This window comes from Dermacentor silvarum, chromosome 4 (genome assembly GCF_013339745.2).
Source record: "Dermacentor silvarum isolate Dsil-2018 chromosome 4, BIME_Dsil_1.4, whole genome shotgun sequence".
Classification (NCBI taxonomy): domain Eukaryota; kingdom Metazoa; phylum Arthropoda; class Arachnida; order Ixodida; family Ixodidae; genus Dermacentor; species Dermacentor silvarum.
The window spans coordinates 18,410,461-18,431,334 of record NC_051157.2 but is presented as its reverse complement, the minus strand read 5'-3'; the positions used below and the strand labels follow the sequence as shown (position 1 = coordinate 18,431,334).

Sequence of the window (20,874 nt, the reverse complement as noted above, 5' to 3'; positions counted from 1 at the left end):
GAGAATCACGCATCCCCACAACTGCAATCCCATATCAGTGAAATTTACTGGAATGTTACCCCACATATTACCTACTTGCGTAAGGCCAGTCGACTCAAAAAAGTGCTCAAATGCGCTTCCTTTGCACCTTAATTATGTAAAATTCTACCACACTACAATTGCGCAGGTGCCGCCATTTTTGTTTACAAAAACAACGAAGCGCCGGAAGCAATTGCATGTGCCGTCATGCGCGCCATCTTTTTTGTTGATTGCTCGTTTCAAATGGCCTGGCTGTATGTCTTTACCGATATGGGACAACGGTTATTGCGTACAGTAAAGCCTCGTTATTGCGTATCTGTTGAATAAGTAATTCCGGTTTAAATATAGTCGCCACGAATGCCCCACCCTGCCACAATTGGCCTTAATGTATTGGCTGACCGCTTAATGCGTAGTTGCTTACCGCATCCCAAATGGTTAGTGCGTAGTATTTACTTCATTTTTCAGCTCATACAAGTGCAAAATCGGTGAAATGTCGTGAGCACAGGCCATAAATAGTGAAATTGCTGCACATGGACTTTTCACGGACTGCAGTCGCCACTGATAGAGACGTCAAAACATGGTGGCCATGATGTGTTTCCTACTCCCATTGCTTTTGGCTCTTCCACGTCGTCCACGGCGACGACGTGGATGATTGTTTTACTGTACCTAGCGCAGTGCATAATCTTTGGCTCTGTGAGAAAACTGCAGCAAGAAGAAATCCACATCCCACCGACCTTGACTTTTTTATGGCGCTTGAGATGGTGGCAGCAGTGTGGACTGCTGCCACGCATCCAGCTGTGACTCAGCAATCATTCGAGAAGTTCAAGAATATGCGTCCCTTGCTGCAATAATGTTAGTTTCGGTACCACCCAACAGCCATCACATGCGATTCGGCTTCGCTGGACATAGGTTTGCGTGAAGGGGCCATATTCTCGGTCAATTGTTCTCAGGGATACGAGATACGATCACTTTTGCGCTCAGCACCGAACATGTTGGTGTGTACGGGTGCAACAGTGTGTGCTGCAGGAACGCTATTGCACCACCTCTAGTGCTGAGTTACGTGACATCTCTCGAAAACAATCGACCGATAATGCCGCTGCGTGGCAGTGCTGCCATCACTAACCCATGCACGGGCTGCACTATGTGCTGTCGGCAATGCGGTCCTATAGCCTTGAGCAAGGCTTGCCAAAGTAGGCAACGAAATTTTTACAGTAAAGTTTTGTTTTGTGATGCATTCCCTATCAGTACTGCCTCATTTCGCAACAGTGAAATTCTCGCGAAAGCAAATTTTTTCACTCTCCCCGTCAATTTCGGTTATTGTGGGGTTCATCTGTACTACTTAACATTGGGATCTTGTCATTCTAGTGCACACACATTTGGCATTATTTTCTGGTTATAGTTTGTTGACTTCTTATTTTTATTTTTTATTTACTGTTCAGACAACTGTCATACCATCCTTTTCAGTATATACCCCTTTCTGGACATCTGTGTAAGAAAGAGAAGATGAGTTGCTTTGGCTCGCTCCTAAGAAATGGCAGCATATCCTGAACAGCACCTCATGTCAATATGGTGCGAAATTTCAAATGGCTCATTGCCATCATACATGCACCGCAGTAACTATTTGGATGCGTTTGCATTGCCATACATGTGCATTAGCAGGTCCTGAAGGATTAGGAGCACTTTAACTTTACAGTAAGCTGCTGAGCTCGATGTACTTCTGACGTGCGTGGCCATCTGTCAGTTTTGACTGCCTGTTCCTAAGTATGCCTGTTTTGCATTAGGCGTTCAACTGGCTGCTGCGCAACGTGACCCAGCCCACCTGTTTACATGACCTTCTGTGGTGCCTGGTGGCAGCCATGTCTCCTCCTCCTCCTGAGAAGCCAGATGAACATTCCCAAGGCAAAGAGGACATAGGGTACAAGAAAGAGGCCACAGAACAGGTATGATGCATGTCTAGAGATCCCTTGAGTTTAACTACCAGGGTTGCATTACAATGCTGTGAAACTCAATTGTGTTCAGGCAGATGAAGAGGTTTCGGCCTTCTTAGTTTCTGAATGTGCACAGCTTTGAAAAGACTCTTAAGAGAACCACTAAATCAGTTTAGACTGATAAAGTGCTCTTTCAAAAGTCTATTTTCAGTATATTACATGATAAGAGGACCATTACTAAAGAATAAATTGAAGGCGAAAATTCCAATTTTAAAAGTTTCACACCGGTATATTTCACATATTTCACACCGGTTTCACACCGGTAATATTTCACGGATATTAATCTATTTTCTCATATTTTGGCCATTGTGGCACATTAGAAGTTCTTAACACTTGCCAAGTTCAGTTCTTGGCTCTTTTAGAATACAATGTATACAACCTGTAAGCCAAAAGTTAACTAGGTCAAGCAGGTGCCGTCGAAATCTTTGACATCATAGTGAGTTTGTGCATGAACTTGTCCTTCATTTTTGTTTCTTTTCTTACTCACCAAACCTCCTCTCACAATAGAAGGAATTTTTTCAGTGTAGCACAAAAGTAATTTGCTAATAGAGCTCAACTTACTTTCTCTGTTCAATGTCCCTTTAACATTAAAAAAATGGCGAGGTTCCTGAGAATGACTTTTCCTGGAACTTGCAGGACAAGGAGGCCCCTTGTGAACACCCGCTCTCGGACATGTCACTGGCGGGTGAAGCATGCCTAGGGCCGTTACGGTCAGCTTTCCACACCCTGCTTCAGACGATCTCAGACCTGATGGTGTTCCTACCTGTCGGTGCGTCCCTACAGCAGATGGCCATGCAGTGCTGGCGGCTGCGCTTCATGCCTTCAGACCACGCCTTTCTGCACCGCAGCCATGTTTTTTCCAACATTTCCCGCATTCTATCGCATACCGAGGAAGAAGCAGCAGCTCCATCCGAGCTGTGTGCTGTAGCGGGTACATCAGCATCTGCACCATCAGACATGGAGCAAGCGCCATGCCATCAGGTCAGGATTCTTGTGTGGAATTGGCTTCGTGCTTTATTGCATTTCAATTATAATTGATTGCTGAATACTATGTGATTAATTACCTCCTGTGTTGAATTGTGACGCATGTTAGCTTGTGTTTTTGTCATCCCACCCCTTATATGTAATATTCCTTATGGAAGCTTGTAGGGTAATAAACTGAAATGGGCTGAACAGCACTAAACTGAAGCTGTCATATTGATAGGATATCAGGCCAGTTGTATAGGACCAGTTGCGTCTTATAGTTAAGGGCATCATCTTTTGGTGGGAAAGTATTGCATAGTGTGATGCAGGTTCTTTGTCGTTTTGTATGGTTCTCTGAGAACCCAATTGAGGACAAAGCCGTTTGTTGTAAAACACACACAAACTCTTTAATAGAACTAGTGTAAAAATGAAACACCTAAAACAAACACTCAACAAAATATTACAGCAAAAAAAAACACACTTAAAATTAAGACAGTATCAGCAGTACGCGAGTCCGGGCTGAGCACGAGTGTGAGGGCACGTAATAGATTGAAGAGGATGGGAGGCAGTGAAACGACGAAAGACGTGTTGTTCGTCTCACCACAATGTCGATGGGGTCGGCAGATGAACGGACGACCAGAGTGCGGTAGCTCTGGTTTGAAGAAGGGACGCAGGTGGCGGCGGTGTTCTGGCCAGGCAGCTGGGTGTAGAACTAACTCGGGCCTGTAGCCTGACTGCTCATACTCTGCCCACGGGCACAGGAGGCCCCATTCAGGCGAAATCCTGGTAACTCCTGCGCAGGAGGGTTGGCAGGAGGCCCCATTCAGGCGAAATCCTGGTAACTCGGGTCCGGAACCCAACGGCCCATCTTCAGCTCCCAGTCCGGTGGCTGACCTTCCCCTGGCGCCACTTCCCGGAACTTCCCCTCTCTTTTGCCAGTTCGCCTCCCTTCTCTGCCACTCTGGCTGATTTGTCCTTGTCTGATTGGCCCCCGGAACTCCGTGGCTCTTTCTGAATGGATTCCTCTTTCTTTTTATTTTGTTTTTCCGCCGCGCGTTCTTGTGCTGAACACTTCAATGTCGTCGTCTTCCATTCAGCACGGAATTCGCCTCTACGCACGCACTCTTTCTCATCTGCTTTTCTTCCTCCATCCACCGCACTATGTCGCGCACTACACACACTACAAAAGCCCCTTTTTGGAAAAAGTTTTTCCAAGGGAAGAACTGCCGCTAGTGTGCAACAAGTTCACACAACATTCACTTTTTTTTTTAACACATCACAACACTGTTTATTATGTGTCTACCACTCATCATATTCAAGTCCTAAAGAAAGCTCACGGGGCATTCAAGCACAACACTCACGAATTCACATAACACAAGCTGAAGCACTTACAAGTTCAAATAAAGTGAGCTATTCACAACAAAGAGTTTCTTCTGTCCAAGGTCAAAATCCTGAGATGGCAGCCGGCTGTTCATCAACTTCTTAGGTTATTCCATCCCAGATTAGACGAACATGTTTCACCTTGTTATCAGAAGATAACACTGACGCTGCCCCACTGTGACCTGGCAGGTGCTAACATTTTTGCCTCCGTAATTACTCCACTCATGTGCCTACATGATTTGCAGCCTCCAGCCAGGGAACATCTTCCATTGAATACCTGGCGCTGCAGCAACGTACATTGAAACACACATCTCCCGACGCCCAGTTGAGGCACGCTGACATGTTGCCTGGACCGCTCACTCGAACATTCAGCCACCATTTCAGAGGAACGGCGCTCCGTCTCACCCGACACAAAAGAGGGCCGATCTACCTTCTCCCCATTCACAAAAAATGTAGAGCCGCTGAACTGCCTTTGCATTTTCCCATAACAGCCTCTCAGATCTCTGCAATGTATTCTTTAGTAGAGGTAAAATTTGGTTTACTGACGTCCCCTGCCAGCAGGCCCTCGTGCAGACCTAGTGTGCACACGTCCTCACCAAGTTCTGATATGCAGCGTGACTTGCATTGTGAGTCACGAGCCTCTTTTGGTTTTGTTCTATTCTGTCTACCAAGTACATCTGTACTCATCACTCTACATTGACCTACCCGGCCCTCATGGATGTTGGCAGGCAAACTCGCCCCCTCTTGAGGTGAGCCATCTGAGTGGTCCTCAAACCTGATGAGGCCACTTGTCACCACTGCAAGTGGTACACTGAGAGAGTGAGTGAGCGTCTCATCGCTCGCCTTGCACTCTTCGAGGTCACTGGTCATGCGCGCCATTGCCCAGTCTGTGGGCTTTCAGAAAGCGTCTGTGCCTCTTCATGCAATGTGCTTTTATTAGCCCAGGTGCATGTGCAATCGAGGCACATTTGTGTCTCGATTTCAGTGGCAGTTGCCTGTTCCCTGTCCACCGATCTATCTTCAGCATCCCTGAGGTTCAGGTCAGGGTCTACGGTGGTCCGTTTCTTGTTCGCTACTCTGCTGCCCTCTTGTTCAGTGCCTTTTTCTAACAAGAGACCATGACAGCAATCAGGGCTATCACTAGACAGAGATTTCAAACAGCTGTGTCTGGAGCCCACATCAAATGCTTGTTCAATAGAGCTTGCATACAACTCCAGATCGCGAATCCCTATCTGTGAGCGTGTCCTTTCCGCCTCCGTGACCTTGAGACGCAATTACAACACGCGTGCCTTGCGCTCAAGCTGCTCTCTTTTCGCTTCTTGTTCCACGGCCCTTTCCTGTCAAGCTCGCACCTCCCGCTCATCGAACCACGCGTTTAACTCTGCTTCTTCCAGCCCAATGCGTTCCGCTATAGATAGCATATCTCGCGTGCTAGCCATGGTTTCAAGCTGTTCAGCTTAACAAGAAAAAAGCGAACGTTTTGTCCTGTCGCTGCAAACGCCAATTTGTGATGCAGTGCAGTAGAGTAGCTGTCTGGGTCAGTTGGTACATACTGAATAGTAAAAACCAGTCAAAAGACGAAGGACAGAGAAGAGACGTGGCACACAGGATGGAGACGGAGCATGAAATTCTCGAAGCTTACCATATCAATTTGCAAGGGGGATAATTGCATCTGTTCTAACTCTCTCTCACTGATGCAGAAGGAACTTAGTTTCCTATCCCACTGGCGTTAGCTACGTGGTGTTTTGCAATCAACTTTGTTTGTGTGTGGGTGTTGGCTTTTGAGCTGTGCATGCTCGCCGGGTTTTCCTGGGAGACGGGGTTTTTCAATAAAGCACAGTTATTAGTCCAGTCGTCGTGTGTGCCACGTCTCTTCTCTGTCCTTCGTCTTTTGACTGGTTTTTACTATTCATTCTGATGCAGGTTCTTTCTTTGTCTTTTCATATGGTTCTCTAAGGCAGAGCCTCCGAGAACTCAATTAAGAACAAAGCCATTTGTTGTAAAACACACACAAACTTTTGAATAGAACTAGTGTAAAAATAGAAGCACTTAGAGAAACACCCGACAAAATATCACAGCAAAAAAAAAAAAAAAACACACACCCAAAGTTAGGACAGTATCAACAGTAAGCGAGTCCGGGCTGATCACGAGTGTGAGGGCGCGTAATAGTTCAAACAGGATGGGAGGCAGCAAAATGACGAAAGGCGTGGCATTTGTCTCACCACAATGTCGATGGGGTCGACGGCAACCAGAGTGCGGTAGCTCCGATTTGAAGAAGGGACACAGGCAGCTTGGTGGCGGCGTTCTGGCCAGGCAGCTGGGCATAGAACTCGGGCCCGTAGCCCGACTGCTCATACTCTGCCCACGGGTGCAGGAGTCTTCCGGCCTCGGGCAGCAGTCCGTGATCGGGTAAGTGGCAACACCCGGGAGCGGGTTGGCAGGATGCCCCAGTCGGGCAAAGTCCTGGTATCTCGGGTCCGGAACCCGACGGCCGGTCTTCAGCTCCCGGTCCGATGGCCAACCTTCCCCTAGTGCCGCTTCCTGGAACTTCCCCTCTCTTTTGCCAGTTCGCCTCTCTTTTCTGCCACTCTGGCCGATTTGTCGCCTGATTGACCCCTGGAACTACGTGGCTCTCTGAATGCATTCCTTTTTCCTTTTATTTTGTTTTTCCACTGCGCGTTCTCGTGCTGGACACTCTTCAATGTCGTCGTCTTCCATTCAGCACAAAATTCCCCTCCACGCGCGCACTTTTTGTCATCTGCTTCTTTTCTTCTTCCATCCTCTGCACTGTGTCGCACACTACACACACGTTACACGTTACACAGTACACACACTCTAGTCCCCCTGCTAGAGCGGTACTATTCATGTGAAGTAAAGTTAAGAGCCATTTATCTTTCAACACATGTTTTAGTGCACAGAGTTACTGAATAAAATGTGATGTTTCGAGTACTCTTTGAAGAAAAGTTGCAGCCGCTGAGGTGTAATGTTATCGTATAACTACAATAATTGTCTTTATCCTGAGCACTTCCTCCGTCTAATGCCTTCTGCCAAAAGCTTTCATGTCAGTAATTGGTATGTGCATCTGCACGACTATGGTTCTTCAAAGAAAAGTACTGCACATGCAGTGCTAAAAAAAAGTATATGTCTAAACGAACGGCGATGATCGTTACTTTGGTACAGAAAATGTGCAGGGTATAACTTTTCAAAAGTAAATGTTACTTTCTTGCACCTTCGTTGAATCTGTGCCTCATTCATTTGCAGTTGGGTTATTGTGCTCAGACTCTATCAGTCTTTAGCAAAATGGTGCTTTTTTTCTCTTTTCTCTCCTTTTTTTTACAATTTATATATATATTTTTTCACAGCCTGAATCACTGACAAGAATTGAAGTGCTACGGGACCTTACTCAATCGGCGAAACTGAGTGCCTCAAGTCGGCAGGGCATGGCAAACAGCCTTTGCGACAATTCTACGGAGACGTTTTGGGAGTCGGGCGATGAGGATCGCAACAAGAGTAAGGTTCTGACTCTCGTCTGTGAACCTGACGCGAGGCCAACCATCGTGTGTGTCTATGTGGACAACCACCGAGATTCTTCGGTTGGTTCCTTCGCTATTATTTTCTCATCTCTCTATTATTGTTGATGCTTTTCTAACCTTGCTAAACTCGTTGCAATTTTTGTTGGCAATGTTACAGAACAAAGTGAATAGCATCACCTTCAAGTTTGGCCCAAACCAGGAGGAGCTGCAGAAGCTAAAACAGGTAGGTATGCTTGTCCCAGGTTACCATATTTTCTGAACTGTAGTCTGCACCTGGTGTATAGTTCACAGGGGCCAATTGGGGCTTAAAATAAGTTTTTTTAGATAGTTCTTACCCACTGCACAGTTTACAATGACAAAATTAGACTGAATATAGGTTTCTTTAGTTTGTGTGCAATCAGTGGGCAATAGGAAAGCAAGAATTTTATTGTCTGCCAGCAAACGATTTATTAGTCTGCATATTGAAATCAATTCTAAATCCCTTCAAAATCACTCTCGTAGGAGCTGTCAGAATAAAACAGCCACTTTAAGTATCGGGAACAGCATTCGCTTGCATGTCACGAGATGCCAGTATGAGCCGGAAATATTGCTCATGTGCACCGATGAGCATTGTGAAGCTGATTTTACCATGTAATCCACCGCTGAAAAATTTTGCAGGTGGAGTCTTGCCTTGTTTTTCTCAAGATCTTAATATCTAAAACCATGTACAGTCTTCATCTCACAAACTTTCAGCTTTTAAGCTTTTATAGTTCGGAAAATATGGTATTCATGTCAGAGGTTCATGAATGTAAGCTTGTTCCCCACCTTCCTGATAGCCTCGGTGTAGATTTGGGACTGGAAAAATATACATCAATTCTTGCTTCTGCAGATGGATGTGGAGGGCCAGTTTGTAGGCTGGCTGAGCTGCGTCCTGCCTGAAGCCATTTACATTGGCCCTAGCAGTTCTGTGTGGCGGCTGGAGCTCCGAGGACCTGAAAACACCTTGCGGCTCCGCCAGGTCAAAGTTCTGGGCCACAGCCCAGGGTCAGGTGCTGATGCCCACGGCGAGTGTCGTTCCCTCTGCATTCAGCAGCGCAACTGTGAAGCTGAGACGCTTCGTGTGTTTCGCCTGCTCACGTCTCAGGTCAGTTGTGAGGGAGGATTCCAGCCACCTTCCTGCCCTTTTATTGTTTTAAATGAAGGAAAATTTTAGCACATGGGTAGAGCCAAGAACTCTGGGCTTGATAATTTCGCTGCAGATAATGGTGGTTCTCTGTCGTAACGGTGTATTCAATTCCTGGCCACAGCAGGTCTCAGTATGCGTGAATGCATACCTCGAGTAACCAGAATTAAACTTGTGGTCTCTGGTGCATCACTCTCTATAATATAAATGTATCTTTGGGGTGTTGCATCCACTCAGCTGACCAGTGCTCACTTCAGGTATGAGTTGTACATGATGAAGGAACTTAACACCATACTGAGGTTGCTTATTAGTGAGCGTGACAATGGGAAGATTTTAGGTCTAGTGCCTTTGTCACGCTATGCTCAATCCCTCAGTTACTGCTTATTTTTTATGGTAAAGACATAGTGAGCCTCTTAAATGTTAGGGGGTTACATTTTTATGTGAAATGCTGATTCTTCTTGCACTGAGACAAACATGAAGATCGCTGTTTAAATACCTGTATTTAACAAATTCTAACACACCATCGAATCTAATGCGCACCTAGTTTTCGTGAGTTCAACCCTTTGAGGTGCCCGTTATTTCTGTTGATTAAAATCTTAATTTCACCGTATTTCTCGCATCTTCAGAATCACAAAAAGCGTACAGGTGCAAAATAGATTAAGAATTTTCAATTGTTTAGCGGATTTTGTCAAGTTTACAGAATGTGGACTCCATGTCAAAGCTCGCTGCAGGAACATCAGATATAATACAGTCAACGTCCGATTTTTCAGATTGTCTATGGCTGCAAAAACGTCCAAAAAAATGAATGCATGCCTTTTATTGCCCCTAAGGGTTCAAATCGCCACAGGCACATCTGAGATAGCCCTGAAGGCCTGCCAGTACACATATTAGGCGTATCGGTGCTCGTACTGTGACAGGAGACAGCGGGTGCATGCGAGTATAATTGAGGAATACATACTGTGTCCCATGACAATTGCCCCTTCCCACTTTTGTTACGCTTCAGCGCAATACTTCGCTTATGCTTCACCGCATAACACTTGTGTATTGAGGCGAAGCTGACTTTTAAAAACCGGCATCATGCAACGCGTTGTGTTTTTCGTACTTCGAAGCCGTTGGCGAGGATGATAAAGGCGGAGTCGGTGCCATTGCTGACATTGGCGAATTTTTTCAATAAAAAACATGGCACCGAACAGCAAGAAGCTTGGTAGTGAATGTCGAAGCAGGTAGGCCTAGCGTTGCCGCAATAGCTGCCAGCGGATCCGCGTGTGAGAGCGTCTGTTCGAGGCAGCGAGATTATGGCGGCGGTGGTGGCTTCGATAATGTCGTTTTGGACCTGCGGTCATGGCAAAAAGTCCAGAAAATCGGCGAATGGTTTCTGCATCCGAAATTTCAGACATTTTTGATACATTGACTCTATAGGGTACTTAGTGGTGCTGCGAAAGCATCCGAATTATCAGGCATGTTCGGAAAATTGATTATACACTGTATCAACTATTCCATGTCTAGTGTGCTTAAAATGCATCTATCTAGCCACTTGAAAGTTATGCCTGGTGCAACACATCGTGAAAAACAATGAAAGAAGTGAACCTGCTGCATACAACAAACTCACATCGAGCAAAAAAAAAAAAAAAACCAGCCGTCTACCTTCCAACTCATTTTACTAAAGGATTTTGCACACATTATTCAAACTTCACCCACAATTCTAATCAGAAATGTTTCAAGATGTATGCAACACAATTTCAGTTTCATTACTTTCATCAATGCCTTTTGCTGTTGATACACTAATCTTGTTGTGTGCACAGCACCTTATAGGGTTAAAGTGACAATAGGAAAGTGCACCTGAATGTAACATGCCGCTGATTTATAAAAGAAAAATATAAAATATTCACGAGACTCTATATTGGACTTGTTGAAGTATGTAGCCAACAGCATTCCTGGCACTGTGTGCAGATAGTGAGCTTGGCACAGCGTCAGAAATGCTGGCGGCCGTATACGCCGATGCATCCGGTGCCGAGTTGCGTGAAATCTTGCTTAAGTGATAGTACCTCCGAAAGTTATCAACCAGGGTATCAAACCGGAACTAAACCGAAAACCAGAAAAAAAATATTTTTTTGTTTGAACTAGAACGATATATTTTTCACTCCAGAGTGAAATCAAAAAGAAAAAAATAGCAGTTTTTGGTTCAGGCTGGCCACCTTTTCTAGAGCTTTTCATCCATACAGTGCCTGCACTTGTGGCTCAACTATGCTACCTCAACGTTACTGCAGACAGCTTTGTGAACACCGATAACAGTGTTCAAGCTATAGCAAATTTTGATGACAAGGACATTGTGGCAAGCATTGCGGAAACCCTGGAGGAAGGCTGCTCAAGTAGCTATGAAGAACGTCCAAAAGAGACGGCAACACACCCGTGCACAGCCACTGAACTGGCATCGACATTTGGCATGATTTGTCGTGTCTGCAGCACTATAGAAGGCACAGGGCTTTCGCAGCTCGACAGTCTTGACAAGATTGAGACGAGCATCTTCAACTTCATTTCGCAGAAGAAGAATGCAAACCAGTATCAGCAATTTTCCTGCGCGTAAATAAAGTATGCTTGCTTTTTTTCCCAAGTTGCGTGCAATAACTTAGCGGCCCTCAGATCGGTAAGCTGCCGTTTGCTTCGGAGCTTAATATTTTCAAATTACCTATATATCTATTATATCAAATTACCTATATAACTTTTTTGTGATCTCCTTCAGATTTGATATATCTGGATTCGATTGTACTCTCCTAATTCCTTGGATTGATCATCATCAAGTAGTTTTTCATTAGACGGAGACCTATACATATTGGACCATTGAAATAAAGAAGCACTTCCTAGCTTGGTCATGGCTTTCAGTCGCGCAAGTTGAGTTGGCGCAATAGAAATGGCATATTGTTTCTGACAAGTGCTTCCGCAGCGTGATTTATTAAATCGAAGCTTTCCTGGGCTACTATACCGTGTTGTTGCAAATGTTTTACTTATAATAAAGGGTATGACCTGCCCTCTTTTGGTTTACACTCTGGGGGGAAATGGGAGAGAGAAGAGAAACTGGCATATAGCAAGTTAGAATTGGGCGTACAATAACATCTCAAGAAAAGATTCTATGACCATCCAGGATCCCCTTCCAGGGCTGTGGCTCCCCTCTTGACCTCTTCCATTGCTGAATACTTGCTGGATGGAGGCTGCAGGTAGACTGCTTATAATCTTGCATCTTGGAATCTTAATCTTGCATCTTATAATCTTGGAAGACAAGAAGTCTTCCCTTTGGAAAGGAGGGCCATCCTCACAGGAGTCAGAGCCATGCCTGTCCTTACTTAAAGGGACACTAAAGCAAAACAATAAATCAGCTTAGACTATAAAATATTTTTCCAAAACTCTGCTGTTGTTAATTACACTGCAATACTAGGTCAATTATTAGAAGAGAAAATTAGGTTCAAAGCTAATTTTTTAAAATTTTGCGCGGAAACTCCAATGTCAGCACTTCATCGTAACGTCACGACTTCTAAAGTAATTTTTCGTATTTGGGCCACGTTGGCTCAGTAAAAGTTCGCGAAACTTGCCATATTCAATCTTGGGCTCCTTTAGAACACAATGTAGTCAATCTTTACCGCTAAAGAATTAACTGAGACCTAGAAGACGCTGTCAAAATTCGTGACGTCATGGTGAGCTGGTGCGGGAACTTCAAGGTGGCATCGCCACTCGCCTTTGTATTTTTCGTTTCTTTCTGGCTTACCAAGCGGCTTCTTGCGGTAAGAGTGGTGTTTTCGGTATGGAAGGGTAATCTATTGATACAGACAAAATCATTTTTCCCTTTAGTGTTCCTTTAAACAATCTTTGGCTGCTCGTCTGTATTCCTTCTGAATAGGATCCAGGGGCCGAATTCACGAAGCGTTTCTTTCATAATTGCCCTTTGTCATTGGCTGGCCACCTTCGCTAATATGTCCAGCATCAGGATTAGCCGAAATTTTCTTTACGAACAATTATAGTGTTAGAACTTTTGTGTGTACGGGCCTAGTGCTCATATTCACGAAACCTTTTGTTAGCGCCAATTAACAACCGGCAGTTCAGCAAACAATGTTACTCAGCCCTTGGCCAGACATAATATCAAGAAAGCATGCCATTAAGGCTCTCTTAAAATTTTTAGTTAATGCAAGACTAGATTCAAGGCTGTGAATGGGCCACTCGGAAAAGAACGTTTTTCTTTTCTCATCTTACTGCCTATCCTCCTCATCACTCCTAATACCGCTAGCTCTTGTTCCTCCTCTTTCCCTTCCTTCTGCAGAGAAGAGTAGCAGGCTAGAGGATCTCTCTCTCTCCCTAAAGCCTCTCTTCACATCGATTCCAGCATTGGTGTTGGATCTGCTTTGCTTTTTTGTTAACTACTAACTACGTGCGGCCTAAAAAACAATGTGCATAACCTTTCTGTGCATCTTAGCAGCAGTGCGAACCGTTTTTACGAAATAAACTTACGCTGCTTTTCTGTAATTATTATTCGGTTATGCAAACAAACTTGAACTGGTTTGAACTAGTCTGATACACTACATTTTTCACTCCAGAGATGAACCAGAACCAAACCGTTTTCACTGAACTGGAATGAAAACTGGAATGAAAAAAGTTTTGATTCAACACTCTGTTATTGACTGAAAATACCACTCCAGGTCGTAGTCAAGCACTTAAAAAACCCACAGCAACTTTTATTAAAATGTGCTCTGTTGCAATCTTGTGATGGCGATGATGCTGTGTCTGATGGCTCAGACAGTAGGCTGTTCCCAACGCCGTATCTAACTATCGTGTCTGTGTGTAACGCGCAGGCAATTTTCGGACCCATTTTCTCAAAAGAGAGGTCCACATTAGATTCGGGTAAATACAGTAGCAGTGTATATGTGTTAAAATGATTTCAATGAATTTAGTTGAAACCCCTTTAACCGCAGCTACCTTCTTTTTACCACTGCTGTCATTGTTCTGTTGTGCAGGTCTTCGGCAAGCTTCTTGGAGGAGACGCAGAGAGTCCTGAAGAGGATGTGTCATTGAGGCCAGTGGGTGATGAGGCCACCAGTCCCGAGAGGCCAGAGACCAGCAATGACCTCAAAGAACACATGGTTGGCATTCTGTTCAGCAGAAGCAAGCTGACCCACCTCCAAAAGCAGGTGAGCTGTGCATGCGACTCCCGAGTAATAAATTGAGGCGATACTCAGGAAGCATTGCCTTACTTGTGTGCCGCGCCTAGGCACTCATTGACGTACTTGCCAGCTCTCCAGAATTTTATGTAACGTTTACGAATTTGGGCTCATTCTATGATTTTCCAATTGAGGCATCAAGTTTTACAAAAAAATAAATAGATAACTTCTGTATGATCAAATGGCACAACATTGCAAAAAAACGCATACAAAAAAGAAATTGTTGTGGTACCTGTGCCGTCCTCTTGTGGTAGCGCAAGGTGTCATATGCTAGTGGGGTACTTGTTTCGAAAAAGTTTATTCAGACAAGTTCTTGAAGCAGGTCAAATCAGCAGCAACAAGGTCCCTGAAAAAGTCACTGTGGTCTAAAAACAATCTGCATCTTAGTATCTGCTCTTCCAAGTTTACTGCCATTTGCGTGTTTGTCTAGAGGCATAAATCATCATTAAATAAATGAGTAGCCCCTCCCCTGCCAAGGAAATGGGGGTAACCGAAGCTTGTCGTGTGTTTCTTCGGTGTTCCTCCTAACAAATTGCACTGACGAGTACCACGTTGTGCTCGAACCACAACCGGTCACTCGCACTGTAGCTGGCTCTTAAGTTCCGGTTGAGAAAATCGTGTTGAAACCTGGCCGTTGCACCGGGGAAGTTGGCGCTAGCGTTGCTTGGGCATGCACCACCGCTGGCGGGTTCCTGGAGGGCAAGACGACGCTGACATTCGGCCTCAACATCGCGCTCTCGCAAATCACCCGGGGTATGCGGCTCTTCACTGACGTTTCGCCTGGGCTTTAGAAGCCCTCAATCTAGAATCGACATGTTGACAACAAGCCCTTTCCCGAATGTGTTCATTCTGGATGGTTGCTCACTTGCAGAAGAGCAACAAATGCGCACATCCATTGCGTAATTGAATTGTGTATGTGAGCTCACATAAGAAAACTCTACGGTTGTGCACCTGTCAAAAAAAAAACGATCGAGTCAGAAACTTGCAGTAATTCTTCATCCCATCGCCAATGAGGGGCAATCGGTTCTCACGAGTCTCAAGAAAAGAAACGCAGGCATGGCAGCATCATTTGGATATACCAGCCGCCTGCCTGTCAGCAGATGTGATAGCACCTCTGTAAGCACTAAACGAGCAAGCATCTAGCACTGACCCTTTGAAAGATTAGAAACCAGTTAGACATCAGCTTTTACGAGCACAACGAACGGAAACAGCCCACAAGACAAAACCAAAACTAAACACCACGTGCACGTGCAGATGCTTGTGCGGTTGCCATGAAAGCCATGAACGGAAAACCACGAGACTACGGAGCGAAAAAGTAAAAAAATTCCTTGTATTCACACAGAGTGGTAGCACTTGCTGGGCAACAGAGAGTTGAAAAACTGGAGCCTTTTTCAAACATACAGACAGCATCGTATATATACGGCATCAACCATTTGGAACTTGTTCGCAGCGCCATATATTTACATTTTTACCCTTAAAGGGTTGAACTAGAAGTGGGTGAATATAAACTTTTTGGAATTCCAATGGAATACAAATAGTAAGCATCAAATATTGAATAGAAAGGCAGATGCATATATTTACAGCAGGATCTCCCCCCCTCAGTATAATTGGGTAACCACGTCTGTACTGACTAGTGCAAAAAAGAGAGCTAACCACCCAGGTCTTAGAATCAGTTTTATACTCAAGATCATAAAGTGTCATTAAAAAAACTACACGAATAGCCTCTCAACATATTTAGAATCTGGTTGCAAACAAGCTTTCCAAGAAAGAATGGCTGCTGTATGACTAGCTTTCCAGAAACATTTAATAAATGTTTGCCAATAAAGTATTGAAGTTGTGAAGAGAAAACAAAAACGGCTGCTGAAAAACTTGTGTGCGTTAATACATTTAATGGGCCCATTGCAAGGAAAACAACTGGTTGTATCGTGAAGGTGAAACCGTTACCTGATGTGACTTGCAAAAACATAAATGACCAACTCATGTTTGTCATGTAGGCTTCCACTGTGAAGTAGGTGTTGTTTTGTTAGTTTCGAGTATTCGAAAATATCAAATAATTATTTTTCAAGTACAAATAATAATGTGTAATGTTCGTTTCGTATTCAAAACTTTGAATATTCGCTCACCCCTATGTTAAACCCAAACAATCAATCATTGTGATGGGAATCAAATCACCAGCTCATGCTATGGCCGCATTGTCTCTGCGCAGGTGTGCTCACACATAGTGGCTGCCTTGCGCAAGGAGGCACGCCGAGTGCGTGAAGAGTGGGAGGCCCTGCTGTGCAGTCCACAGCCAAGTCCTCCACAGCGAACAGCGGCTGCCATGGCTGGTGGCAGAGGACCAAATAGCCACGTGCCCGCCATAGGTGGCGGTGGTGGAGACACCTACTGCTTCGAGATGCTCTCCATGGTGCTGGCTCTCAGTGGGTCAGCAGTTGGGCGTGCCCACCTCTCACAGCAGGCTGGCCTGTTGCGTGACATCTTCAGCCTGCTCCACACTGGCTCAGCCCGAGTCCAGCGGCAGGTGCGTGCAGCTGGTGATGGAAACAGCTTGCCGAAAATTTGTTTATCGAACAGTCTGTGATCAAAGCATGTTTTACTAAAATGTGCATGTCTTTATCATGTAGATGTTCCATGCATGTGCTTTCCTGCATTGCAGGAATAAAGGTGTTCATAACTTCAGCGGTCAGATGAAAGAAGCAGACTTGTGGGACTTGATTTTGAAACATACCTAATGCATGCTTTATTTTTCCTTGTTTCCAATTGGACCTAGCAAGTACCACAATGTCAATGCAGCTAACGAGTCTTACAAGCTATTGTAGTATGAGCATGACCAGTGGTCATTCCGAGCTAGTGTGGCCTGGATGTGCACTTGCATATTCCACCCTCGCACCTAATTTTCCATTGACTTTTTCAGAAGATAAAAAAATCTAATGTGGAACTGGAATTATATACATTAGAGAAGGGTAACAAAGACATTTTGGACAAACAAAAGCTATTACGTTTGATGTTCTGAAGGCCCATTAGTGTAGATAAGAATCTTCCATTTAAATTCCGATTTCATTTAAATTCCAATTTAATTTCCATTTTGCATTTATATCTGGAAACAGTCTTTATGAAGCCAAAATGGCTTTTGATGGATTGTTTCGAGTTACTGTATGACACTGATGCTTAATTATTTAATCAGTGGTTCATGGGAACATATGAGACTTGAAGTAATGAACAGTGATCGAACAAGGGATGTCTTCAATAAGGGCTTCAACCTGTGCCTTACCTTGTTCAATCACCATTGATTACTACTACTATTAGAGTAGTTTCTCTCTGTTGTGGAATCAAGTCAGAGTGTCTGTCCCAGTGGCTACGATCACAATTTCCAAGCAATATCTTCACTGGATGGCATCAGTCTTCACAAAGCAGAATCTAAGTTCTACAGTATTTCAAGTTGTAGTGACAGTGAAAAATATAACTGCCAAAAATGCTAGGTAATAATTTAACTCTTTATTGGGTGAAAAACAACTCTCAAAACTCAACAAAAGTGGTGAGCGTACAGTGGAATCTCGTTGATACGATCTTCACGGGAACCAGAAAATAAAGCATATAATATGAAAATCGAATCATTCAATGCATTATCCGACCAAATCGTATTATCGGTAAAAGAAAAAGAAACGTATTATGCAGAATTGTATCAACGAGATTCCACTGTAATCGTAAGTCATTGCGATCTGAACAATGGATCATGTGTGCCGGATATTTATTCATGACTCATTGTGCATTCCAGCATAATCTCTAGTGCTCAAGTATGTTCAAGAAAGTACAGTACCGTGTTGCACACTCAATGTTTCAGAATGTATGCTACCAGTCGCGTTGACTATCTTGTTAGATAGGACTCTTGCGTTACAGAATCATGTTGTATCCACAGGTGACCAGCCTGCTGCGACGAGTGCTTCCTGAAGTTCCTCCACTTACACTAGCTGCGGTACTCGGCGTGCTTAACTTGCCGCCCAGCGAGTACGGCTTACCTCCAAGCAGCAGCGCCAGTCCCGATGCTGACACTGTCGAAGGCGTGGCTCCTTTGGACATACACCGAGTGGGCTTACTAGATGTTCTGCTGGCATGTGTGGCAAAGGCACTGACTCTGCAGGCACGATCCAAGGGGGGTCGGTCACAGGCCACCACACTGGCCACGGCCATCCACCCAAGGGACTACCTGGGAGCTCGGTGGTGGTTGCGCGGCACCACCGCCAGAAAGCTTGCTCAAGGCATTGTGCAGCTTCTCAGAGACATGGCAGCTGTGAGTACAGGAAGTTTCTTTAATTGAAGTAGCTGACACGCTTAATTGCGTGATGAATAAAAGGCGGACCAAGGGGCTCAATTTTTGTCAAGAGACAACCAATTGAAGCCTAGGAATGATAAGGTAAATAAACTTAATTTTAATGAAATGTAGAAATAATAAGGAAAAGAGAAATGAAAGTGGACGAAAAGACAATTTTTTGCAGTTTGGAGCCAAATCCACATTTTATACATTGTGCGTGCAATGCTCTACCACTAAGCTACTGCAGTGGCCATCCTCCCGGCCACTTTCTTCAGTACTTCTGTAAGTGTACTTAATTTGTGCCGGAGTATCCGTGTAGATTTGTGGCGCTGCGGACTGTTAGCTAGTGCCACTCATGGCCATGGCAGTGTATGTGGAACATCCTTTCAACTGTGTTCTGTTGGCTTCATTTGGTTGTAACACCTTATTGCATATGATACAAAATATAAAAGCACCGCTACCACCAATGGAGGGCGTGAAGCCTGCTTGCCCAGTTTGAAGCATGCTTCTGCTCTTGCAGGGTAAGCTTACAGAAGCCTGGGCCAGGGTGACCAAAGGAGCCATTGCTGAAAACATCCTCAACCTGACCAAGCTAGCTGAGAAATACAGGGCACCTGTGGAATGCCTCAAAACACCAACGGTATGACCTGCTGCTGCTTATTGTGCTAATGCTGTACACTGGGGCTCCCATATTTGCTTTTTGTTTTTCTTGCCTCTACTTTCTCCTAATTCCCTTAACATTGCTTCCTTTTTTTTTTTTTTTAATCTGCGCAGCTGTGGCTGGCACTGGCCTCTCTGTGTGTTCTCGACCAGGAGCACGTCGAGAAGCTCTCATCGGGCCAGTGGGCCAAAGGCCGTGGCGATGGGCTACAGGCTCCTCCCAGGGTGAGGCTTTAGCAGGAAGTGGCTAGGAACTTTGGCTTTTCATACTTGCTGAACAGGATAGGCTGATGATGATGATACGAGACATGCATGGCAAGCAAAACGAGGGCTCAAATCATCACAGCAACGTCAAAAACATCTGAATGGCTGCCAGTAGGCTTATTAGGCATCTAGTTGCTCGTACTATCACTGGAGACTGCGCGTGCATGCCTGTATAATTAAGAAATGACCCATAACAGTGGCCCCTTTTCATGCTTGGTATGCTTCACTGCATAACACAGCTGTAGTGCGGCGAAACTGACAAGTCAAGTTCGAATTATTCGGTGAAGGCCAATTTTTAAATCGAAATAACAGAATGGGCGCCAGCCAGGACCTTCGGTCGGGATCGAATTAACTGGAGTCGAAATAACGGAAGTCTACTGTACCATGAAAATCTGCATACTAGTACATGTGCCAGAATGTTGTACAATGGGAAATATGCTTGTACGTCCTGTGCAGGTCACAGCAATCTTCCTTGAGCATGTGTATTCTTTGTAGCTCCACTTGGCATTGTTTTCGAAGAGTTAAGGGCAGGTAACTTACAGATCAACGAATATGTGCGACTTGCAGATCTTGGGAAACTTCACTTGTTTTCAGGCTTCATAGCAGCACTCAATGCTAGTAATAGTAAGTGCTTTCATTGTACATTACTTTGGAACTAGTACTATAACTCTGACTGTGTGCACGAATGAACTCCTAAGAAGTTTGGGTTATGAAAATAATATACAAGGAACAAATCCAAAGTGCCACATAAATAAACATTGCATGTACATTTTTATTGTAGTTTTTACAGTAATTAATACAGTATGACCACTACAGACACAGATCATCATCATCAGCCTATATTTATGTCCACTGCAGGACCAAGGCCCTGCGATCTCCAATTACCCCTGTCTTGCACTAGCTGATTCCATACGGGACCAATTTTATTCTTCGAATTATCCAGTGGTTATAATTCAACAAGAACCAGGAAAAATCCCAAAACACACCGCTGATACATTTGGCAGCATTTCCCAATTCTAACGTGCCCCCGAATCGTACACGCACCCACTTTTTATGGGTTCAAAGCAGAAAACTAACGAGTAAAGGAAATTATTGCTTCTAAACAAACAATAAATTTAATGCACACCGGATTTTTAACAAAAAACGGCAGTGTGCCACCAATTTTGGCATCAAGAAAAGATGAAACGAGCTAACTAAACCTTCGCAGAATGGAAATTTATTTACACCTAATATCCATTGTCATCACTCTCATATAGGACTCTAACGCTGTCAATGGACCACAACATGTTGTCCTCCATACAGTTCACAGCGTGTGTGACATTTTGTATTTATCAAAACACTCCGCAACAGTCGCAAATTGAATGGTGTGTCCATGCCTAGGCTAACCATTTTGCTA

General features: G+C 44.4%; 1 protein-coding gene across 2 annotated transcripts in view; it reads left to right on the top strand.

The window, feature by feature from the left end:
• LOC119449561 (E3 ubiquitin-protein ligase MYCBP2-like) overlaps positions 1 to 20,874 on the top strand; it is a 208,031-nt gene that overhangs the window by 163,428 nt on the left and 23,729 nt on the right. For both annotated transcript variants that reach the window (XM_049665301.1, XM_037712753.2), the window contains exons 60-69: positions 1,800 to 1,958; positions 2,643 to 2,987; positions 7,712 to 7,942; positions 8,040 to 8,105; positions 8,751 to 9,005; positions 14,042 to 14,215; positions 16,452 to 16,766; positions 18,162 to 18,533; positions 19,075 to 19,194; positions 19,329 to 19,439. In XM_049665301.1, coding sequence (XP_049521258.1) covers positions 1,800 to 1,958; positions 2,643 to 2,987; positions 7,712 to 7,942; positions 8,040 to 8,105; positions 8,751 to 9,005; positions 14,042 to 14,215; positions 16,452 to 16,766; positions 18,162 to 18,533; positions 19,075 to 19,194; positions 19,329 to 19,439 — 2,148 coding nt within the window. The remainder of the gene's footprint in view (positions 1 to 1,799; positions 1,959 to 2,642; positions 2,988 to 7,711; positions 7,943 to 8,039; positions 8,106 to 8,750; positions 9,006 to 14,041; positions 14,216 to 16,451; positions 16,767 to 18,161; positions 18,534 to 19,074; positions 19,195 to 19,328; positions 19,440 to 20,874) is intronic.